The sequence below is a fragment of the Cottoperca gobio genome, chromosome 3, assembly GCF_900634415.1.
Source record: "Cottoperca gobio chromosome 3, fCotGob3.1, whole genome shotgun sequence".
Classification (NCBI taxonomy): domain Eukaryota; kingdom Metazoa; phylum Chordata; class Actinopteri; order Perciformes; family Bovichtidae; genus Cottoperca; species Cottoperca gobio.
Genome location: NC_041357.1, coordinates 28,739,989 through 28,765,094, shown reverse-complemented (window position 1 = coordinate 28,765,094; position 25,106 = coordinate 28,739,989). Strand labels below are relative to the sequence as shown.

At 40.2% G+C, this 25,106-nt stretch overlaps 1 protein-coding gene across 4 annotated transcripts in view; it reads left to right on the top strand.

Annotated features, from left to right (window-relative positions):
* Positions 1-25,106, top strand: part of adcy7 (adenylate cyclase 7) — a 62,838-nt gene that overhangs the window by 35,627 nt on the left and 2,105 nt on the right. For 3 of the 4 annotated variants that reach the window (XM_029427071.1, XM_029427058.1, XM_029427064.1), the window contains 21 exons: positions 131-280; positions 5,508-5,668; positions 8,218-8,329; positions 8,675-8,802; positions 9,637-9,795; positions 9,956-10,088; positions 10,704-10,889; positions 11,204-11,247; positions 14,006-14,065; positions 15,899-15,976; positions 16,477-16,546; positions 16,643-16,740; positions 16,865-16,949; positions 19,343-19,480; positions 20,387-20,491; positions 20,676-20,872; positions 21,404-21,515; positions 22,225-22,383; positions 22,787-22,933; positions 23,669-23,776; positions 23,858-23,972. In XM_029427071.1, coding sequence (XP_029282931.1) covers positions 131-280; positions 5,508-5,668; positions 8,218-8,329; positions 8,675-8,802; positions 9,637-9,795; positions 9,956-10,088; positions 10,704-10,889; positions 11,204-11,247; positions 14,006-14,065; positions 15,899-15,976; positions 16,477-16,546; positions 16,643-16,740; positions 16,865-16,949; positions 19,343-19,480; positions 20,387-20,491; positions 20,676-20,872; positions 21,404-21,515; positions 22,225-22,383; positions 22,787-22,933; positions 23,669-23,776; positions 23,858-23,972 — 2,545 coding nt within the window. The remainder of the gene's footprint in view (positions 1-130; positions 281-5,507; positions 5,669-8,217; positions 8,330-8,674; positions 8,803-9,636; positions 9,796-9,955; positions 10,089-10,703; positions 10,890-11,203; positions 11,248-14,005; positions 14,066-15,898; positions 15,977-16,476; positions 16,547-16,642; positions 16,741-16,864; positions 16,950-19,342; positions 19,481-20,386; positions 20,492-20,675; positions 20,873-21,403; positions 21,516-22,224; positions 22,384-22,786; positions 22,934-23,668; positions 23,777-23,857; positions 23,973-25,106) is intronic. The other variant, XM_029427079.1, reaches the window with a different exon arrangement.

Here is a 25,106-nt window from a genome sequence, read left to right as displayed (position 1 = left end):
ATTGAAAGTAAAGCCACTATCAAACGTAAATGAGTATTTTCCCACTCCTGCAGGGACAAACAGGGGTTCAGATACGTGCATGTGTTTCCATTTGAGCTCTAACGTCTGCTGCTGTGTCTGTTTCCTGCAGCTGCTGTCCAATGCAGTGGTGTTTCTGTGTGGCAGTGTGGTGGGAGCCTTCCATAAGGTCCTGATGGAGAAAACCCTGAGGCAGACCTTTCAGGACACCTTGAGGTGCTTGACCATGCGGATGAAGCTGGAGATAGAAAAAAGACAACAGGTTAGTACAACTAAGGCGGTGCCCGTTCGGAAGGGGTCGATTGCTCGGCCCCCAGGAAGTCATCGCTCGTTGACTGCCGGGAAGTGAAGAAGAGTTTGTAACGTTAGTATGTCCAGCTCGACTCAAGCCTTGGTTATACTCCCAAGTGGACGCGTACACCACAGACTCTTAGTAGTTCTGTTTATACTACTTTCCGGAGTCTGCTTGGAAGACGTGTTCAACCCGTGCGCAGTTTATTGCTACGTACAACAAATTGGAGGTCCGCACAGAGCTTACTTGTACACCCTCTGATGATGACATTTTAGCCATGTGGACCCTGTATTCTTTCTGATGCGGATTCATTCATCTTTAGTCGAGTCCCCGAAGCCCCGTCCCCGCTGCTGCACACTATTCAAAGTTTATTAATATTGAACGTGTCGTGTTTCGAAATTGCACCAACTTCAAAACTGTACGTCTTTGGTCCCTAGCTGTACACCCGCCAAGCGTGACGTAGATCGGATGAACAATTCTTGAGATATGCAAAGGACACACACACACACACACACACACACACACACACACACACACACACACACGAGTCGCACAAAGCATAGCTACACTCTGAAGTAATGACCATTAAATATGAAAGCCTACAGGACGTTACAAAAGCCTTTCAACGCTCACTACATTAGTGTAAGTGTCCTAAAAATAAACATGATGAATTATTTTATACATTTGTTTAAAACACCTGCTATTGGTCATCGGTGCTGTACATGTGGACTGTTGCAAGTCCACATGTACAGCACCGATGACCAACACAAGCATTAAGAAAGAAAAGGTAGAATTACACTTAACTACTTTAGATATAAGAAATGCAAATCTAGAAAAATGTAAATAGTGAACATTACAGTTTGTTTGACTTTAGGAGGATTATAGACACTTGAAGAGAGAAAAAACAATATCTTTCTTTATTTTAAAAATAAGATTGTATACCAACATTTAATTTGTGTGTACTGTTTGTTCTAAGATCTTTTTATAGGCATTTTAAAAGTGTTTATTTTCCTGCTTAATCTGTATTTTATTAACCTCACTGGATGGAACATTACAGACATATGATGAAAATGGCTAGTCAGTAATTGTTATTGCCATATTCTTATATTTTATTTCATCTTTAAGCTTTGCCCTTGGCTGGCCTCATGTTGACTCTCCCTTGGATGTTTTCATTGCGACTAACAAATCCTTCGAAAATTAGATTTTCCCGTGATGCCTTTTAAATTAGATGCATCTGTGCTGACTTGCTTTGTCTTCAGAGTCATTTTTAAAACAAATGTTCCCCTTTTGTCATTTGTTATGACCGTTGCTTAGTGCGGGACATAAAACGTGCTGACAGGGAAGCTGTTGTGTTGCCTAGCAAGACACACAGGAATGATATAATCGTTAACATTTAAACCTCCCGTTGTATTTGAATTGGGGCTGAAAAAAGAGAACCTGGTGCACAAAGTTTGCCAAAGAGAACAGGGACATAATATGGTGGGGGGAGATCCAAAACCGTTCCCAATGGGGAACCAATGAGGAACTCATTCAGTTCCGCAGTAGAGAGCCCAGCATGTCTCCTGAAAGATTTATTGGCTATGAACGACGTCAAAAAGGTCATTACTTTCCGATAAAGCAAAGCAGATGTATATCAGTGCATGAATTAGTCATAACGCAGTTTTTTCCAATTTAAGATGTGGACAAGATGTGTATCATTGTTGGCGCCGCCGTCACAGGAATAATTCGATATGATAGTCTTTCAATGGAATCATATAGTTATAAAATCATATATCAAGATATCATGATACACACTTCATGCCGTCTTAATTTCGGAAAATCTGAAATATTTTGAGGGAATATAATTTACAGTTTTGTATAGTCTGTGTATAACTTGAAATCTTTTTTTATTCTCTATAATCTCACTTGAAATTCATGTTTATTTTGCACTAAAGTTCTTAATTAAATGAGAACATGTGTCCTTTGTCAAGTATTTACAAAATTTACTCCAAAAATAAGCTTTACCATGTGGTTATTCCATATAGACTGTTTATTTATTGAATGCGCAGCAACGTCTCCAATATGCAAATGAGCGGATGGCGTCATTTTTGGCGACTTTTCAAGCGAGTGCTGGAAGATTTAACTACTTTCATTGGAAAAAAATTGGAAAAACTGCACAGGGCATTCTGGGAATCTAAACCTCATTATTCTACAGCCATTACATCGTGCAATCAATAAGTAAAAGCATATAACTATTGCCTCTTAAGTAATTTTATACATTTAGAAAAAAAAGACTCATGAATGCTATTTACAGCAGTGTTATATCATGTGACACATCCTACAGTTTCCCGCCATCATCTAGAGTCTTCATGCTCATGACTCAGTGGAAAAATAAAAAAGGCTCATTTGAACCCTGCAAGAGGTCATCCAGAGTGAATGGAAGCAGGTCAGGTTGCAGCAGAGTTCTCACACTCACTCACACACACGCACACACACACTTATATAGACAATTCATTGCCTCACGTGAGTTTTTAACCCTCCTGACTTCTCCCACATTTTGTGTCCTCACAACCTGATTTAAAAAGTGATTAACTTTGGATTTGATTTGTTGTTTTTGGTTTACATACACTAACTGGAAAGGTCGATTTCAATGTTTATTTTAAAAATTTATCAAAAAGCTGGAATGCTTTGAGTCAAAATGTATTCACTTCTTTACAATAACACCCCAAATTAAGTTAAGGTGCAATTTTATTCTTTTGAGTTGTACTTGAGAATTCTGTAAACATGGAGAAAGTCCAGAAACACTCCGGGGAAATAAACGTCTTGTGACGGCACACTTGGCTTTTGCAAAGAGCCACATGGAAAATTCTGTTAAAGAGAAAAGTAATGTAATACCAAGGTAGGATCATGTGTTCGGTCGTGTGTGTGTGTCTGTCCGCAGCTAATCTCGCATACTGTTGGACCTAAAAGCCTAATATTTGTTGTATATGACTGCATGCTCAAGGACCTCTTGTGGTTTTGGTGATTCATAATTAAAAAAACAACCTTTTTTGGACTGTTTTTATAGCGTCATTGACTGCTGACTTCTCGCTTCTCTTAACCGGCCGGTAGTGGCCGCAACTGACCAACTGCTTCAGTAGCAAAAGGCGTATCCGGCAATCGACGAGGGTAAAAATGAGCCTTAACTAGTCTCTTGCAGACCACATCATGGCCTCTTGTTGTGGCTCTAAAACTGACATCCATAGAAAGGTTTGGTCTCATTTTGAACCGGATCATCTGCAGATTAATTCCATATCCGATATCTTATGATTCACTAAAGTTAGGCACGATACGAGATGATTTAATAGCTGTTTTTGTTATTGTTATAGGGAGCCAGGAAGGACTGAGACTCAACTTTACTTTGTTTGGGAGGAGAAAGGAAGACACAGAAATCTGCGCTTTTCTAGTTTCTAGTATATTTTAAGTAGGACCGGAGTATACAGCCAAATGATTCAACTTCAAAACCAGAATGAGAATGTCCTTAGCTGGCCTAAAGCCCAGATCTAAATCCCTTTTTAAATCACTGTATTGAATTGTTCACAAACACACATCTCATCCCACCTGATCTTCCTTCAGCAAATATTAAAGAAGGATTAGGGAAGAGAAATTACAAAATCCAGATTTTATTAGTTGAAGTTTATATGCATGAGCCACAGGATGTGCTTTAATACCTGTTTAATGGAGGAAGTAATTTTTCATTTTCAAGCACAGTTCCAAAACAAAAGGGATTGTTCTGGCCCTTGATTGTGATTGGCTGAGCCGCTTTCGAACCCGTTGTAAAATACTCTGTAAACATACAGCTGTGACCACATTACTATAGTATCCCTGCACGATGTAGTCAACTAAAGTAAAACCCACTTTATGCAAAAGAAAGGCATTTTTATTTGAGTAGAATAACGTTTTCTGTTGTTGCTGTCGACAATCCACCGGATGAGTAAACATGTTGGGTGTACTAAAGAGCCCACACCTGCAATGTACCAGTTATAACATAAGTGAACATTACTTCAAGAAGTTGCATTATTAATATATTAATATATTAATCTTTAATCAAGCTGTGTGTTGTTGAAAACTACATTACATGATCCACGCACACAAACCCTTAGGTCTCATTATTGTTCTCTCATCTTTATTAACATCCACTTGTTTATGCTAAAGCTCTTTGCGGTGACTGTATTATGTAAAAACTATTCTGTAGATGAATTTAAAAAGCAACAAGTTGACTCGGTAAGTGAAGACAGACGATCTGTCCTGACGCCCCTGTTTTGATTTGAAGAGGGATTCAGATTCCTGTCTTCATCGAGCCATTGAACTTTTAACACGTCTCAGGCCTCTGGCTATTGTGACAGACTGAATTTACAGGTTTCAAGTCCGTTCATGTATTCACATGCAGTGGTGACCACTTTGTATTAAAGTCACCTGCTTATATTACCAATAGTGTTGTTTTTATGGTGGTGCACTGGCAAAAGTTGGATGAATGACATTTTTGTTTTTTACAATTTGAATGGTAACGCGTTACGTGACAGTAAATGAAATAATATTACCAAGATCCTACTAGTAACGTGTTATATTACTTTGTTTCTGCTAAAACTAACATCCCTAACATTGTTTCTTATTGAGGTAATTCATTGTGCAATGATGTCGCAATGTGGGATATTCCACTGTGTTATTATGGTGATGAAGTGTTTCAAAGTATTTGGTGTATTTAAACCAGTATGAGTGTGTCCTGTTATAAACCACCCCCTGCTCTGAATACCACATTCAAGCTGAACGGTGTGAGGACAGCACTGAAGCACAAAAAGTGACAACACGGGAACAGATTGGTGCGACTGTGGTCTACCTACAATAGTGTCATAGAAGAAGAGACGTTCAAAATAAAAACCTCATTGTTCACTTGTCACGTGAACGACGGTGGCGTGTTGAGACAAACTTTCAAAGCTGGATATTAAAGAGTGAGATGTTGATGACGTAGATCTGCGAGTCTGAGCGTGTGTGTGTGTGTGTGTGTGTGTGTGTGTGTGTTGTGGCTGTTCCCACGTTGGCCTTTTTATATTTCAGGGATGTACGACTCATCACATTCATGTATATCGAGTGCAACCGTTAAATAAGCCTAAATTGCTGCCTCACCTAAATAGCAGTTATGCAACTAATTGTGTGTGTGTGTGTGTGTGTGTATTTGCAGGAGAACCTGCTGCAGTCTGTGCTGCCCGTCTACATCTCCATGAAGATGAAGCTTGCGATCATGGAGCGCTTGCAAGACTGTAAAGACAAAGAAGAACAACAGCGACTGGTGAAAGATAACAACTTCCACAGTCTTTATGTGAAGAGGCACGAGAACGTCAGGTACAACCAAACCACCTTAAACACATGCAAAGCCATCGATTTATTGATCATTAAATAGATCTTGTCAACTCGTCATGGACGGCCATCAAGACCTTTTCAGGTCATTCAGATGTCCTGTGACTCGTTACCACCATGACAGACTAAACCTGAATGTTTAAAGCTTGCTTAATTTATCCGACTGATTTCAATTCCCCCTCTGTCTACTTCATCTGCAATTGTATTAATCCTCAGGTAGTTGTTCTCAGGGAAATTTATATTTATGCTTTTTCTATGCACATAGATGAGGCCCAAAAAACAGATTTCTCTGTCCACTTATCGTTATTAGTACGTCTGTTTGGAGGATTGACCCAGTTATAGCTCTTTGCTTTACGAGGCTTTCATTCATTTAGCAAGTGCTGACAGATTTTGGGTCGGCTTAAACTGAACTTTGGCAGATGGCTCACCAGCTTTTTTTTATTTTATTTGTTTGATAAATGTAGGCAAGATACAGCCTCTGCCTTACCTCAATGAGGGACTTGCATTATAGTGTTTCTTAAGAGGGACATGAATACACTGGAAGAAGGCTTAGTTCTGGATTTTCTTTTGCATTTACACATAAAGAGCAATTTATTTCAGTTCTGATCAGTTTAATTGGAAGATGTAATACTGACATACAATTAAATGTAAAATGCAACACAGATAGCAAAGCATACAGAAAGTGATGAATATCTTTTTTTATTGACGTTTAAAATGCGCCGCTCATAGAGAACTTTCCTGAATGTCCACAGTAGATAACATAGTAACATACAACAGAGCGCAGACGGACAAACGAAAGTGCACTGACTTCAGGTGAAGAAGAACCTTATTTTAAGTTTTATTTTCATGCAAAGGTTTGTACATTAGCAGGAATGTAGCACAACATGAAAGTTCCATAAAAACCTCGTGCAGCGAAGGCAATCGAAGGTTTAGACACTAAAATGTTGGTCTTTGCTAACCAAGAGGTCATTGTGAAGACATCCGTCATGGTGTCTCCCATGTTCATCTAGTAAGAAGGTGTTGAATGATGGGCTGCAACCCTGACTCATCCCTATAATTAGCCCAGTCAGGCCAGTCATTAGCCGTGTTGTCTGTCTCATGAAGCACCTGGACGTTTTCAGTCAGGCAGTGAAACAGGTGCAGCGTCTGTGTCCCTCTGCTGGTCACCAGATGGGCAGTAACTCATTCCAAGCTGCAACTTTTAACCAGCCAGGTGCCGGTGAATCAGCTAGATGTGCTACAAGTAAAACTCATGTCACAGCCTCCATCCAGTGCTCTGTGGACAGTTCTATCACACACGGCTCTTTGTTTTTTGTTTTAGTTTATTTCGGTTGTTCTCACCATATACAACTCAAATTCATATACAAAAAATAATAAATAAACAATAATAATTTGTTACTTTTTAAATCTTAAACTGAGTGAAAAGTTGTAGGCCGAAGCTTTAGCGTACTACATACTTATTTAATATACTTTTAATTTGTTTTGGTTTGTCACTATTTTAAAAGTAATGACTTATTATTGTGTCATCTTCAATATTTTTATATGTGTATTTGAGTTGTATAAGTTGAAAATGACTGAAATAAGTATATATGTATACACTAAAAATGAAAGAGTATAGATTGCCCCCAAAAATGCAAATACACAAGTTTTCATATTTATTGTTTTAAATATATTTATTTTATTAGACTTAATTGTGGTTGTTTGCGTACAAGTTGAGTTTTGAATATTTAATTCATAGTTTGAAATGATCCTCATCTCGAAGTGAAATTAAATATATCGCATCAGGCTGTTACGTGCACAGCGTTCATCACACATGTCCTGAAGCTCCCTGAGACGAGCACCGTGTTCACTGGGGATTACATTGCAAATGTTAGATTTTCCATTAACACTGAGGTCAGACATGCTGAGACAGGGAGGCAGGTCAGGTGCTCTGTGTAGGCTGGGCTTTTGCCAAACTTTCAGCTGGTGACGTCCGGGGTCCTTCAGAGGTCAGATGAGATAACTGTGTCCGTCTGTGGTGCGCCGACCGGCAGCTTTAATGATGCCAGGTCTGTGATTCAGCATTGAACCAGACAGGCTTTTTAATCCGTCACTGATCAGGTCTAGTTGAGGTTAATGGGAGGACGGGCGGGCCTGAAATCCTACATCACAATTCTGGGGCCATAATAGTCATAATGGGTCATAATGGGCCGTGCAGAGAAAAACGGCCCAATTGGGAGGACACAAATAGTTTAAGCTTCAATGTCCCGAGTTGCTTTTCACATTGGTTGATTGACAGATTAAAAAAACTTGATCTCCTAATATTCGTTTTTTGTTGACTGGACATGTAAATCACATCACATACAAGGAATTTGCTTTGGTGTATTGGTGAATACATTAACACAGTAAGAGAACATTTTATAATATTAGAAAATAAAATAAAAAATAAGGAAATTTGTAGGAGAAACATAAATATACAAAATAAATATAATTTATAAATGCAGTCACGGTTTTGTGTGTTAAACTCTCTAAATTGTATTATTTCTTTCTTTCAGTATTCTATATGCTGACATTGTTGGCTTCACCCAACTGGCCAGTGACTGTTCTCCCAAAGAGCTCGTCATTATGCTCAATGAGCTGTTTGGAAAATTTGACCAAATTGCCAAGGTGAGTAATCGTTAAGAATTGTGTTATGTCATTATTAAAAACAACACTGACCTCTAAGCTGCTGTTGACAGTTTACCGCTTTAAGAAGTCGTCGTAGTAACGATATAAATATTTAAGTAGTGAGCGTCTGACTGACTGCTAAGCCTCATGACGGCTGGGAAAATCTGTGTTGGTCAGTTAAACAGGAAAACACTCTTCTTATCACCACAACCAAGGCTCTTAAGTAGTACACGACTGTGGTTGTAATAATTGGCTCCCATGTGTTTGCATGTGAACACTATCTACTAATTATTTGCATAGTGCCAGGTAAATAACCACGTTCCTCCTCATTCTCATTCCTTATAGGAAAACGAATGCATGAGAATCAAGATCCTTGGAGACTGCTACTACTGTGTGTCAGGGTTGCCAGTCTCTCTGCCTAAACATGCCAAGAACTGCGTCAAAATGGGCCTGGACATGTGTGAAGCCATCAAGTGAGTTCTTGCAGACCAACACCCTCAACCCTGATTGAAAAAAACCATATATATGCAGGGATGACGTATATTTGTAGGCCAAAATGGGATTCTTCCATTGCATTTTGTATTATTGTAGGAAAATAAGCTCTGTGGAAAGCCAAAGTTTATTATACGTACACATTTTATGCAACAAGATAGTTTTCACAAATTAACTCTTGAACTTTTATGATTTTAAAGTGTAATTGCAATCAACAGAAGTAAAAAGCTAACGTTAGGCTTTAAACAAACTGCAGCACGGTCACATGACCGCAACGTCGTCACCACTGAGTAGATTCTGTGTTCGAGGTGATGACAGAAGGTCTGTGGTAAACTCGAGCTTTACCTTATTTCAGTTATCTAACCAAAAACCTATTAAATAAAATCCATTGACTTCGAGACGAGGGATTTTCGGGTTTTAGGGATCATTCCTGCAGCACTTTATTTAGCTCTTAAAAGAAATGTGAGAAGCACACTTAGTTTTAGGATGAAGTGTGTTAAAAGCTACTCGGAGAAGACTTTTGGCGGCGAATAGGAGTCCAGAGAATACCTGCAGCCAATCAGTAAAGTCCTTGTGACGTGTTGACCTATGTTACAAAAACATCTTCCTGCCTGAAACGCATGAACACGCCTCCCGGCCGCAGAAGAATGTCGTTATTGCAGCGTGTGTTAACAACCGTAGGAAAGTGTGAGTGAATTATGTGTTTCAATCAGGTGACATACACAAGGGCTTTCCCCGTAGACACATATTTGAAGGACATATAGAAACAACCTTCAACAACGTGGAGCTTTACTGTTGCTGTGAACCTCCTCCAGGCAGGTACGGGAGGCCACAGGAGTGGATATCAACATGAGAGTGGGCGTACACTCGGGCAACGTGCTCTGTGGCGTCATTGGCCTTCGTAAGTGGCAGTTTGACGTGTGGTCACATGATGTCACGCTGGCCAATCACATGGAGTCAGGAGGCCTTCCGGGGTAGGTTGTTTTACTTATTGTTAACGTTTCATTATTGAAACAGATGTGTTGTCTTTTATGCCAGAAAGTCAAATGTATGAAAGAGACTAAATGGTACGAGAATGGTAATAAGTGTTAGATGTGCCATGCTAAGTAGTTCATTCTTCCCTCACTCGCTCAGACGTGTCCACATCACAGAGGCGACTCTGAAGCACCTGAACAAGGCTTACGAAGTGGAAGACGGCAACGGCCACCTCAGAGACCTTTACCTAAAAGAGCTCAACATCCAAACCTACCTGGTCATCGATCCACGCGTGAGTTTTCTATTGTCCTCGAAATATGTTGCATTTTAAAAACTCCTGCTCTTATAAATAATTGCTGGTACGATGATCAGGAAATCAAAATATATATATATAGATAAGAGTTTGTAATGTTCTGGAAAACAATAAAATAAACTGTATACTGATTTGATGCATCAGCTCCTCTCCTTCAGCCCTGCTGCCTCGTACATGAATAACTTAACTTGAGTAAACGAGTTCTTTCTCCATTTCATGACGGTCCGATTTGTCGGTAACATTTGTATAACAATATACACGACAAGTCACTCTCAAGCTTACTGTTACATAAAATACATTTTCAACAATTCCCCCCCACTGTTCGCCCCATTTTGTACATGAAACTCTTCCATGCGTTGTGCACTTGCAACCAGATTTAGGTGACCTGTGCACAAATCAAGCTCCGAGCAATCCTGCAGAATTGGATGGAATTACGCCAAATCTCATGCAAAACTTAACCCACATCCAGGTTATAACTTCTATTACCAAATCTGGAAGATTGCACAGCCGTAGTGGGGGGGTGTGCTATCCCAGAGCCTCAGCTAAATGACAAAGTGTACTGTATGTGTAATGTTGTTGTGTTTGTGTATTAAGTCTAAGGACCCATCGCTGAACAGCCGCAACGCTAAACCTCGTGTGAATGATGGTCTGAAGATGAGGGCGTCCGTGCGTATGACCCGTTATCTGGAGTCTTGGGGGGCCGTCAAACCTTTTGCCCACCTTCAGAACCGAGAGGGCTTCACCCCAGACGCTATTGTCAACGGCAAGTCGCGCCCTAAGGTAAGCAGATGGTTGTTGTTAGTTGTCCTAACTGCTCTGCTGGAGCCCGCGTTAAAGAGCGCACAGCTACAAGGTTTATTATTTGCTGTAGGATGTTAAAAGTTTTACGCATCAGAGACTTTAAGATGGTTTTTAATTGATGTTCTGATTCTCTAGTAAATGCAAAATGCACCCAATGACTAACATTCTTCCTTTTCTTGTGAGAGGTTCAAGTATTACTCAATAGAAAGTTTAGATTGAGTTTCAGTGGGTGTGGCCATCATTATTGTGCATCCTTATTCTTATTATTCTCATGTTGTTCCTGTCTTTTCCAGGATATCCCTCTACGATCAGCCCCCAGCTCCAAGATCCCTGAGAGGTAAGATCAAAGATGCACGATATTGGATTTCTGCTCATTTTGTCCGAATGCCGATACCGATATACACACGCAATCTTTTCCACCTAATTGCAGAGAACGTCGAGTCTCTCCTGCAGTGGAATCAACGTGTTATTATGCCTTCTGTTATCGTAATGGCATAAAACACAATGCTTTTCAAAACCTTACACGATCAATAAGAAAACTACTTATAACATGCCATATTCATTGTTACATGTAACATCAAACGTAAGACATTTGACCCATTTCACAGTTTGCAAAACAATGTAATCTCTGTTGTTACATTTGTAGTGTTGAAGGAATGCGATTTGGTTCTGAGCAAATATGCTAAAGGCACACCGCAGAAATATTTGTTTTTACACCCGCTTTGTCAACAGTTGCAGGACGCATGATATTGGAGAAAATGTTCATTGCTGGCCCATGCCGATATTTTAGTTCAAACCTTTTACCGATGACATACCGTTATGATAGTGCAACTCTAACAGTAGCTACACAATGGATTCTGATGTCAAGACTGTTATTATTTTTAACTGCATATTAGAGTGAGTGTCGGCCTGTGTTAACTTCACTGTTGTTCAATAATTTGTACACGTATTTCCATCATCTCTTCCTGCCAGGACTTTCCTGATCTGTTCATTGAATCTGAATCATCTCATCGCTCCATCACATGTCATTAACAATATTCTTTTATATGTCTAAAGGATATTTTAGGCATTTCGTTATTGGCAATGTTCAGCTATTCACACAGAGATTATCATTAATTAAGTTAAATATGAGCGCAAAGAGAACAGAAATCTGAACATTGGATAAAGCCAGGATCAAAAGTTATTAGAGTCAAAGGTCTTTACAGAGGAACATTTTGGATATCTCTTTACATCAGAAAATACTAAATATATATTTTTGCCATGTTTTTAGTAATAAACAGCTGTATAAATCAGGCTCTGAATGATATGTGAACAAAGCCCTCTTTACAAAGCTTCAGAATATAGAGAGGAATGAAACTGGAAAGTTTGGTGTATGTAAGTGCTACTGAAGTGGAGATTTTTGGCTCAGAGTCTGAGAAGAAACACATTTTAGAGATTTGTACACTACTCGTACACTACAGGTGAATAGGGTAAATATTTTTACTAATAGATATTACCATGAAACTTCCCCAGATATTTACTGACACAATTAACACAATTATGTTTTGTATTACAAGTTTTCTGACATTTGTTAAAATATGCAAATGAGGCATTATGTAATGTAACTTTTGGTGAATTTGGGGAAAACTACATATAAATCAGTAAAATATACATCTAAGTGTATTTGGGATGTTTTCTTTCAACTAGTCTGAAAGAAAACCTGTTATGGAAGCAAAATAGCTCAAACTCCCAAAATTGAGCAGTGCTTGAAGTGTGTTAAAGGTCTAATCTAAAGTGAGCATGTTCAGTATTTTTGTATTTATGAGATATAAGGTGTGCTGCCTGTCCCCCCCCCCCTTATCATTGATCAATTATTAAGTATAGAAGTTGTGCTGATATAAAGTCAGCATATGTTCCCAAAGCTAAAGGAGGAGTTAATCTCAAACTGTAAATAAAACATTTGCCAATAAAATGTCGTCACCAAGGGTCTGCTTAGTACAGCTGCTCTGGCAGTCATTCCTGCAGAGCGCTGGGAGTGCTGAGCTCTAGAACGAGCCCTTCCATTAGCTTCAAATAATGCATACACTAATTGATTATGGTTGTAGCTCATAATGTTTAAGTCTCTTTGGCCCGTCTTGCACAGGCAATAAGGACTCATATTTAAAGTGTAGCTTTATGTTGTAGCTGATTAGAGGGCAGGACTCACCTACACAAACAGTGTGGGCTGCAGTAATGTGAATGGAAAAGATAAGCGTGTGCCTAAAAAGCATTCCACCCTGTGAGAAGGGAGATTTGTTTTATCTCGGAAATTGTTCATTTCATTCATGTCTTCACAATGCGCTGTAGCACAGGCTAGTGAACATGTCGGGCTGAGGGGACAGAACTTTTGTTCACATCTCGCTCTATCTTACAGTTTTTGGACAGATTTTTATGATGTTTTGTTACTACGTACTATAATGTCAGACGTGTGTGAGTGTGTATCTGAATTTCGATTATCTCGCTAACCTTTGGACCGATCTACTTCACGCTTGGCGTGTGTGTAGTTGAGGACCAGAGGGAGTGCAGTGCCACGTGTCAAGTTATTTGGATCAGCGGTTCTGTAGAAAACTGCGAAAAACCGGTCCGCCCGGCCAGACTTTGGTTAGCGCCTTCGCTAAGCTGTAAAAGTACAAACAGAAGCGCATTGAAATCCACACAACAGCGCGGTCCCTATGTGACATCTCTTTATGTTTTCTTTCACAAAATAGCGCCCCTGTCCACGCCATTAACTTGCCATTTGATACAAATGAGGATGTGTGTGTTTGTTAGGGTTGTGTGAACTCTGTGTGTGTGTGTGTGTGTATGTGTGTGTGTGTGTGTGTGTGCTTAGACTCACTTAAAAACCCAAGAAGCAGCGGCACGACCCCATACCGACCGGGCACTGCACTAGTTTCTACAGCTTTGGTGCAAACGTCCACTTGGACTCGAGGACAAACTGATTTGATTCGATTCAAACTGCAACTTCACTGGTTGGCGTACTTATACAACCACAAGGCGTCAATTCCAGTTTTTTTCCGGCTCCCCACTGCTCTGTTGTGATGAATTTTTGTCTGTGTTTCACTGTTGGCCCCTGACAGCTTTGACGAGTCTCTAGAAGAGCCGTTCTCCCTGCCCACCCCTCCGTTCAGCAGCTATAAGTGAGTGGGGCCTTCGTGGCCCGCAAGGTCCTTCTTCAGTGCAGTAGTTCTCAACCTTTGGGCTTGTGATCCCTAAAAACAAATAGATGTACGCTCATAGTCACTTGTTTAAAGTGTAAATACAAAATGGTGATCTTTCACATACTGTAAATTATTATTTGGAATGTCCACCATTGATTTAAATTGCATATTAGTCCCCAGCAATCAGTGTGATTCATGCAGTTTCCAAACATTTATTATTTAATTATAGTTGAATAGACTTTAGTAGCAGACGAGTAGAGGTTAAAATTATTATCTATCACAATAATTAAAGTGGCAATAGACTTATCATTATGAGGTAAATGTTGATTGCACAATGTGATTGCTATAAAATACTGACACCTTTTGGCGTCTAGATTCATATTCCCAATTCTGCCATCGGGTACGACCTCCCGGAAAAATGAAGGCTCGATTTACGACAAAAAATAATTATATGTAGAATACAAAATTAATTTTGTTTTAATTTAAATTATATTATAGAACTTTTAGTATAAATAGCCATGGACTGCGACTAGTCTGAGCAGCATTGGAAATGAATTACAAAATAATATTTCATATATATAATATAATAATATTACATATAATATATAAAAGTCTGACTCCACTATATTTATAAATATATTTATATATATATATTTTGTTTTTGATATATATATTTCTTTATTTGTTTTACCATTGCTTCTCTACTCTAATCGACTCATTTGACAATTAAAAATAATAAATATATATATATATATATATATATATCATTTATTTATTTATTTTTAATTGTCAATTACAGTAGAGAAGCAATGGTAAAACTATTTTTTTAAAATCTTTCCTTTTATAGCTCAAAATTGTTTGTAGTTTCAGAAGTACACAAAAAATGACAAACATTTAAACTACTTTAATCACGATGCAAATATGAATGTAACTACCAACAAACTTCAAAATGCAGTTAAACTACTGAGTGCATGTAGTTCACTTCTCCCCAACACTGTTCACATATTTCTTGCTTTTTTCCCCATTTGTCTGAATAAGTCGCTAAATAAATGGGATGAAAACAAAAAGCCATCCGGTTTTCTTTGAGACAGCGGCGCCACTTGGAAGCGTTGCGGGGGGAAAGATGTTTATTGCCACTTTAAAAAAAAAAAGCGATATCATATTTCACCATCAATCACAATACAACAATCATATTTCGTACCAAGCTTTTAAATCCTTCCGAGTCCCACATCCCTATAAGAAGAGTCTGTGTGAAGTCCTGTCCTACAGGGTGAGAACTATTGCCTCCATGGAGAGCCTTGCTGTCCTAACACTAACCTGAGCAGCGCTGTAATACTGCTCTTTTCTCACTGCTGCCTCTTTGAAACAGGGCAACATATGATCTCAACAAGAAACCCTGTAACCTCCTGTTAGTGGACTGACATGCTCCTATTAACACTGATCACTGACTGGGGCTTGTGTGTATCTGGGTCTGTGCATCTGTGTGAGTGTTTCCTTCCTAATGGCGTAGTAGGGGGTTTCCAAGCAGAAGCACGGCAGACACACTCCAGCTGAATCCCACAGAGATCGTCTAACAAACAGCCTTCTGCATCCGGCACACTCCCTCGACATAACTCTCTCCCGGGCACAAACCATACTTTTCTTTTCTCACTAATGCTCACACTGGCATTAACAATGTTGCCTTTCAAGCACAGCTAAAACTGGACCTGAGTAACCTGCATGGCCTGATCTGGCTTCCCAGCGTCTGTTCCAGTCAGTGTGTGTTTCAGTGTCGGTCCGTCTTCCTAATTGTCTCTGTGCTTTCCGGTGCAGGAACAAATCCCAGAAGAGTAAGTTTGATGAGGAGCTGCACAACGAGATGACGACGACCATAGATGAGCTCAGCAGCAAGTAGGTTCCAAATTACATTTAATGCATGCAGTACATTTAATAAATGAATATAATTTGGAATATTTGAAAAAAAGGAAACTTGATAAAAAGTTTAGTTGCATAGCTTCGCTAAATTCCTGGTTGCCTATGAGATCATGACGTTATTTGATCCCATAAACTCCCCAATTCAACCAAGATACCCTAATATTGTTGTTTGACATGACTTCAGACTTCATCACATGCATAAAACAAGGTTTGTCATAAAGCATTTATTAGTTTCTGACTCTTAAGAAGAGGGGAAACTCTAAAAAGTCCCCTCAAACCACTGTAATCTTGTATCTCTTTAACTAAATCACACACCTTGAAGCATCTTTCTTTAGCATTTAGAGAATTCGAGCAGCTCTCATCATGGCTGCTACTTAGATACTTCATACCTAAGTCATGTAACACATTTTGATATCAAGATAATGTGATCATAATTGTCACCACTACTTTAAAAGCTCTCTTCCTTCCTGTCTCAGGCAGTGGTCTAAGACTGAAGAAAGTGGCAGTTTAGCTGTGTGGTTTCCAAAGAAAGATCTGGAAAAACAGGTGAGTAGTTTAAGAGCAGGTCATTTAAAAAGCGTGTTTGATTCCTGGTGCTGATCCAGAAGTTCAAATGTCTTCTTCTGTGTTTCCTCTTCTCAGTACCGAGCTCTTGACCTGCCGATGTTCAAACACTATGTCGGCTGTGCCACCGTCATCTTCCTCTGCATCTTTGTGGTTCAGATGTTCATCACAAAGGAGTGCGTACGACCAGATTTTCCTCTATTAGTTACTAATGAATCAAAGGAGAGGCTGGACACTGATGTATTGACACACTGATGTATTGACACACTGATTTATTGACACACTTTTCATCTCCCCCAGTCGACAGATGTTGGGGATGTCATTTGGAGTACTGGTGTGTGTGCTGCTGCTGACCCTGGCCATCTGTTTCGCAGGTCACTTCCAGGTCAGTGTGTTGAGTTGAGTGTTGAGACACGCTGAACACTGCAGACATACGGCCCTGTCACACACCAGACATACGGCCCTGTCACACACCTGTCAGCTCCGTATGGCAGAAACATGCCGGCGTATATGAAAAGTAGCTCAAAATGTCCAAATACGTCCAACTTTTCCACAGCGGTGTTGTAGCTGACGTATACATAACGAATACATAACAAATTATTATACGCATGTCAAACATTGATAGCGTATCTCTTACTTATTTAAAACGTATCAGAGCGTCTCGACAACGGAGCTGGAAAAGTTCCATTTGGTTCACGTCATGCTGATGCTGGAGAACGGCTAACATGCTGAGCGCTAGCTGTACTGTAGGAACACGTTTAATAAGTTACTCCGTCGTCAGGCATCATCTTAACATCGGGTAGGAATAGGTTATCCACTCGGTATCAATACACTGGCTGTAGGATTCACCGTCAGCTGACGTAGCTGATTTCTAACGTAGTCACGTAGGTATTCACGTACTATATTTACGTAGGTAAGTATTCACGTATGTCTAACGTAACGTAACATCTGCATATCTTATGAAGCACACGTCGGGTATGTCTGGTAATTTTAAACATGCTCAAAACATCAGCGTTCAACAACGCACCCCAGCGTAACACAGCGAGCTCTTAACGAATACTACTTATACCTTACCTTATATCAACGTACACCAGCGTAACACAGTGAGTTCTTAATGAATACTACTTATACCTTACCTTATATCAACGTACACCAGCGTAACACAGCGAGCTCTTAATGAATACTACTTATACCTTACCTTATATCAACGTACACCAGCGTAACACAGTGAGTTCTTAACGAATACTACTTATACCTTACCTTATATCAACGTACACCAGCGTAACACAGTGAGCTCTTAACGAATACTACTTATACCTTACCTTATATCAACGTACACCAGCGTAACACAGTGAGTTCTTAACGAATACTACTTATACCTTACCTTATATCAACGTACACCAGCGTAACACAGTGAGTTCTTAACGAATACTACTTATACCTTACCTTATATCAACGTACACCAGCGTAACAGTGAGCTCTTAACGAATACTACTTATACCTTACCTTATATCAACGTACACCAGCGTAACACAGTGAGCTCTTAATGAATACTACTTATACCTTACCTTATATCAACGTACACCAGCGTGTTGCTGATATTTTGTATCCGCCATATTTTTGTATATCTTATGCATTCTTTAGGTATTCCTCTGATACATTTTGTATTGTAAGTGATTCTCTATCAACAGGTTACACATGCGTATCTGTAGATGTTCACTTTTCCGATCCGATGAAAAGTTGGACGTATTTGGATTTCTGCGATACGGAGATGTGTGACACGGCCTTTACGTTAACATTTTGATAATTTCATGTCATTCGAAGTAATAGAAACACGTAAGCCTCACAGGCTCAACAAACCCGTCATCCCTCTTATACAACAACTTCTCAGCCTTCAGCTCGGATGCAGGTCAGACGTCAGTAAGTCTTTTTAAAGTCTAACGATGTATAATTCTGGCCCTGAACTGCACGCAGAGTTTAGCGCTAAAGGAGTTTTAAAGAATCCAATTTCCTAGTTCTTGAGAAGGGAAAATTAAATGTTTAATTATTTCTAGAATATTGTATCGCTGTTGTGTGAAGGCCGTACATGATGAATAGAAGAAGCCTTCAGAAAGGATGTAATTGTATTCATCGTCTGTCGGTAGCCTTCCTCCAGCTTCCTCCTCTTTATTCGAGCTGTATTATGCAAGAAATGAACAGATGAGATTTTTTAGAAAGAAGATCGTGTTCGGAAACTACTAACCATGTGCTTGTACTAACATGAACTGCTGTTTACAAGGTGAAGGCAACAAACAAATGTGATGTTGTTGTATTCTTCACATATGAAGCTGAATTTGGTTTAATGTTAAAACTGCTTTTATAATTGTTTGTCTGCAATTTTTACATCGTAAAGCATTTTTGTTTTGAAAAGAGCAATGCAAGTAAAGTTTCTTATTATTATTTAGGTAAGTCATGTAGAGTGCTCTTGTTTTGCGTGTCTGTAGCGTGTCAACAGGCGAGTGCTTGTTAGATAAAGACGAGGGTGAACATGACGTGTGCACCTGCAGTATGTGCTTCACCAGAATTAGCCAGTGTGAGAATGGAAACCTGTCACTGAAGCTATGCATTCACCGCGCTGCAGCTTTCTATAGCGAAGCTACTGACGCCTGACAGGCCGTGTTTTCTCCTCAGACAGATTCCTACTCTGCAAATAGCCGGCGTTGTCTCACTCACACATGATGTCTGGAGATGGATGACCACATGCTCCTCATACATGTTTAAATCTTTTCTCCGCTGCAGCGCCTGTTTCCAGAGAAGCTTTCACAGTGCCAGTGGCTGCCAGCTGTGTCTGAGGCGGTGGTGAAGCGGCCGTGTGTGCGCCTCCCTCTGGCCACCATCACGACTGCGGTCATTATTATCCTGGCAGTGTTTAACCTGGTAAGACTACGCTCGCATGCAGACGTGTTCAGATCCTTTTACTTAAGTAAGCACACATACAGCAATGTAAAAATACTCCTTTACAAGTAAAGTACAGCATGAAAAGCCTATTCAGGTAAAAGTACTTAAGTCCAGCAGGCTTCCTGAGTCTTTTAAAGGCATTGAATTAATTAATCTAGAAAATAAGGCTTTTATATAAAGATTAAAAAGGGTTAAAAATGCCAATGACTCGGGAAGTAGGATTTTATTCATCTTTTCTTCTGACGTTGAAAAATCAGTTGAAAAATGTGTTAGCAGCATGTTGTAGCGCCAGCATCAGTGTGTTAGCAGCTACAACATGCTGCTAACACACTCAAGCATCAGTGTGTTAGCAGCTACAACATGCTGCTAACACACTCAAGCATCAGTGTGTGCAGCTAGTCTACTAACTGTTTTCACTTTTTGGACTTTTTCTCTAATCTTTGATTTTTGGTGAACTATTGGATCATTTGAACTTTAATAATTTAATAATTTAATAATTTAATAAAACCATGTGAAAATTTTAGAGTGAAAATTCCTTCTTTGGTGGAGCGGCTCGTAGACTTCTGAAATGTGACCCCGACTGTGTTTTGCACAACTGGTTTAATCTTTAACAACATTTGTCGCTTGTTATAATATCCATTGTGTCAAATCTCCATCTTCTGTAGTGGAATAAAATGGAAATTTTTAAGTAAAGTACCTCAAATTTGTACTGAAGTACGTGAGTAAATGTTCCTATTTACTTCCCCCACTGCTCACGTCGAGTGCTAACAGAGGGTCATTGTAGACTATTTCTAGCGGAGCCACACTTCATAGCTGCCATGCCAAAGTTCAAAGCACGCTGTGCAGCGGCTGCTTGTCAGTCACATCTCTTTCATCCCTCTGCAGTGCTTCGTCCAGACACCTGTGTCAGAATGTCCCACTGATATTGACCCGCCGCACAGAAATGATTCTCAGGAGCAGCAATTACAGGACATCCTCTTCTACCTGCCTGTGAGTGATGTTCACCATACACTGTGTATTTCATTTTAGTTGTTCACGTCAGACTGGATTAAATAGGATCTGAAAACGGTTTAATTGAGAAGACGTGACTTATCTCTGCTTACAGTTAGTGTGGTTAAGAATATATGCAAAGCAGCTCTTTGTTGATGCTGTTATTTGACTCTCTCTTCCTCAGTACTCCGTGTACTGCTGCATCCTGTCGCTCATTGCATGTGGGGTCTTCCTCCGCGTGAGCTTTGAGCTCAAAGTGCTCTTCCTCACCCTGGCCTCCACAGTGTACTACATCATCATCCTCAGCACCAAAAGGGACCTCTTTATAGTCTACGGAAAAGTGCTCCTCTATCAGCATCTCGACAGCTGGAACTGCAGCAGGTGAGACTGAATGTAGAAATCACAGAGGTGTGTGTGTGTGTGTGTGTGTGTGTGTGTGTGTGTGTCGCAGCTGATTTTATTCTTCATTTAATATGTTATAGTGTAAACTAATATGCTTTAGTTAAATAACATAATTTAGTTTTTGTAGCAGCTTTATAATAATGTTCTTATTCCTCTAAGGTTCATTGTAACTGATAATAATAATAATACCATGAACATCTCCTGCCGTTGCACTAATTACTTCTAAATAATCGTACAATCAAAGTTAATATATGAACAGCAACAACAACTGCTGTGGGCATAAAGGAATTCTGTTAACTGTATTTTTCACAGTTGCATTTGTAATAACGATTTAAATGATTCAGGCTCAAAGTCTCGCAATTCTTGTTTTAATTACCTTTAAAAGAGCTTGAATTTTACTAATAAAATCAATCAGTGCTGGTAGTCACAGTCACAGCTCCATAAAGAGACTTCATTCATTCAGTTTACAGAATAATCAAGTTTAAAATGTGAACGTTGTTTGTTGTACAGCCTTGAAGATCACGCCATCCTGACGTGGTTAGGTCTGGTGAAACACCCGCAGGTGATGAGCTGCATATACATCACGCTGTTCCTCGTCACGATGTTCATCATCTCCCAACAGGTAAAGACGATCGTCTGCGCTCTGCCCTCATTTTAATCCAGCAATGTACACAACGGGGATTCTTCTGATTTGAATGAGTTTTTCTCTCTGAATTTAAATGATGTGCGTGTCTCCCTTTGTGTGCAGCTCAGAATATCTCTTTAGATAAAAAGCAAAACATTTATATATATATATATATCTATATATATATATATAGATAGATCTATCTATCTATCTATCTATCTATCTATCTATCTATCTATCTATCTATCTATCTATCTATCTATCTATCTATCTATCTATCTATCTATCTATCTATCTATCTATCTATCTATCTCTCTCTTTTGTCACTAAATGTTAACTTTTAGACTTTACAACGCTCCGCAGTTAGAACATGTTCATATCACACGAGTCAGAAACACTCCCACGCAGCCACTACTGGACTCTAATGCTACAAATATTATAATACTAATAATACTAATGTAGTGTAACTGTGCAGAATTCAGACTTTAACGTCATGAATGAAGTTTTAAAGCTTCTAACTTTTCGTTCAGCCGTATTATTATCCCGAACTGAAAACATCTTAACGCATTAAAAACTGAGATGTGCAGATGGAGTCTGTACTTACTTATTTCTCACAGTATTTGTAAACTGAGTATTAAACTCCTGGAAAATCAATAAAGCTGCAAGAAATCTAATTTAAATGATGGTTTCCTTCTTTGTCCGTCAGAACGAGTCGTGCTTCCGTCAGGACTTCGTGCTAAAGTATAAGAACCGCACAGAGCAGGACGAAGTGGAGACCCGAGAGAACCTGAACCGCCTGCTGCTGGAGAACGTGCTGCCGGCCCACGTGGCCGCGCTGTTTGTCGGGGAGAATAAGAAGAACGAGGTGAGGGGGGGGGGCATGTCGTCTGAGCGTTAACTCAGGTTAGCTTTGAAATAAATGCCAAAAACAAAAGCGACTACGTCGGCGTGTTTCCGATCATCACGTGCGTTTAAAGACGAAGGCTGAGGGTATGTCTTGCTCTCCAGTGAAACACGACACTGTGCACATCAGAGCGCCAGCTGGCTTCAGGTTATCACTGACTGAAGGTGAAACATGACACGGAGCTTCGTACTAACATACTGCACATCTTTGAAAACATTGTTTTATCTTAATAACTTGACATTTTATTGGAGTGTCAGCGTGTTTTATTTTCTTCATTTAAAATCAGCTGTGAGTTGTGTTTATATTATCAGTCCTAGTGACAGTTAAGGTCTTAACTGTGCTTGTTGTGTCTTTTACCCGACAGGACCTCTACTACAAGTCCTACGACTGCGTCTGTGTGATGTTTGCCTCGGTGCCAGATTTCAAAGAGTTTTACACGGAGTGTGATATCAACAAGGAGGGCCTGGAATGCCTGAGGCTCCTGAACGAGATCATCGCTGACTTTGACGAGGTCAGCGGGAAGAAAAACCTCTCTGTGAAACAAGACGTCACATGACGTCTCTATAACTGTGGCTCTGTTCATGCACTTTCAATGTTGAGAGGGATACTTCGGATAGTGGGGTGATGACCATAGCGTCAGTGTTTTACCTACAGTAGATGTACAGGTGCTGTAGACTAAATGTATTTTAGTCACCTAAAACAATCAATATCAGTTTAAGTTTACACGATATTTAGAATATTTTCACCCTTTCTGACGGAGAACTGAAGCCGTTGTCTACGCTCTCTTCAAAGCCACCAGACTCCATTGACAAAAACAGTCATTTTAGCCTGCAGAACACGGAGGTTGTTGTTCGACCACTGCATGGATCTGTTAGTTTGTTTGTGTTATAATGTGCTTTTTGGTGAATCTGAACTCACTAAAGTCACACAATAACACAAACTAACTAACCCATCAAGGCAGCGGTAGACCAGCAACGGCAGTGTTCTGCGAGGTAAAATGACTGTTTTTGTCAATGGAGTCTGGTGGTGTTGAATAGAGCACTGATGGATATAACGGCTTCAGTTCCCCGTTAGAAAGCGCTGTCTGACGGCAAGATAAAGCGGTGAAAATAGTCTAAATATAGCGTACACTTAAACTGATATTGATTGGCTGAAATACGTTTTTGCTCCTGGCTATGAATAAGTAACTCACAACGAGCAAGTTCCCACTCATCACTCTTTTTTTGTTTTGTCTCTGACCCCACAGCTGCTGTCCAAACCAAAGTTCAGCGGTGTGGAGAAGATCAAGACCATTGGCAGCACTTACATGGCTGCTGCAGGCCTTAGTGGGACGCCTGGTCAGGAGAACAATCAGGTGAAATAGCGATCATGTCTCCATCAATCTGTCATAAAGCTTGAAGCAGTCATATTGAGGTTGTTGAATGTTCTGTTTCAGGACCGAGACAGGCAGCAGGCCCAGATCGGGATCATGGTGGAGTTTGCCATCGCTCTGATTGGCAAGTTGGACGGCATCAACAGACATTCCTTCAATAGCTTCAGGCTTCGTGTGGGTGAGTGTCAGCTGCAGGACAAACCTTTCATTGACTCTATTCTGCACGCTCTGTGTCCACAATAACACAACAGGTTTCCTGGGTTACACCGTGCATGACTGGCGTCTGCAGAGTTCGTGCCATGAGAGCAGTTGCATTCACCGACTCTCGATTGTTAGGCTGTTAACGTAAAGCAGAGTGAAGCCACTGCACGGGGTCCTTTGACGTTCGTAGCATCTGCTCTGTTGAGTGTCTGGTTTTATATATGGTTCACTTAAGTACGTACATTTTCTTTCTCATCATTTCTATTTCATATTTGTTTGTGAATATATAAACACAAGCTGTAAAAGAAAAGAAATGGAATATACAAAGCTACAATAAATAAACGAATAAGCTACGAGAGAGAAAGATTCACACCCTTTAAAAGACAAACAGATGAAATAACTGACTTGTGAAATGCATGTTTATTAAAAAGCAGTTTAAGTGTTTGGCACAGACATCATACAACATGACATCATACGTTTGTAATTCCTCTGCTGCCAATTTTACAAGTCGTATAACTGAACAGAAATATAAACCGACTGTTTCCATTTCTCACGGGTTGAAATAAAAGATTAGGACTTTTTCTGTGGAGACGATGGAGCGAGAGATCGGCTGGAGAATAGGAGCAGCGGGGGGGGGGGTTCTGCAGTCGCTTTACCGCTGTGACGACAAGAGAGCGGAGCCAGGAGGCAAAGCTCTCGATCTTCGTTCCTCCCCTCACCTGGTCATGAAGGGTCATTACCGAAAGAACGAGATTGCGGGTACAAGCGGCCGAGATGTGTTTTCTCAGACGGGTGGCGTCTCCCTTAGAGATAGGGTGAGAAGCTCAGCCATCAGGAGAGACTCGGAGTAGGGCCGCTGCTGCTTTACGTTGAAAGGAGCCAGTTGAGCTGGTTCATCTAGTAAGGAGCCACCTGGGCGCCTCCCTAGGGAGGTGTTCCAGGCACAGCTGGGAGGAGACCCCGGGGAAGACCCAGGACTCGGTGGAGAGATTATATCTCCTCACTGGGAACGCCTCGGGACCCCCCAGTCGGAGCTGGAGGATGTGGTTCCTTACTGGAGCTGCTGCCCCCGCGACCCGACCCCAGATAAGCGGCAGACGATGGATGGACT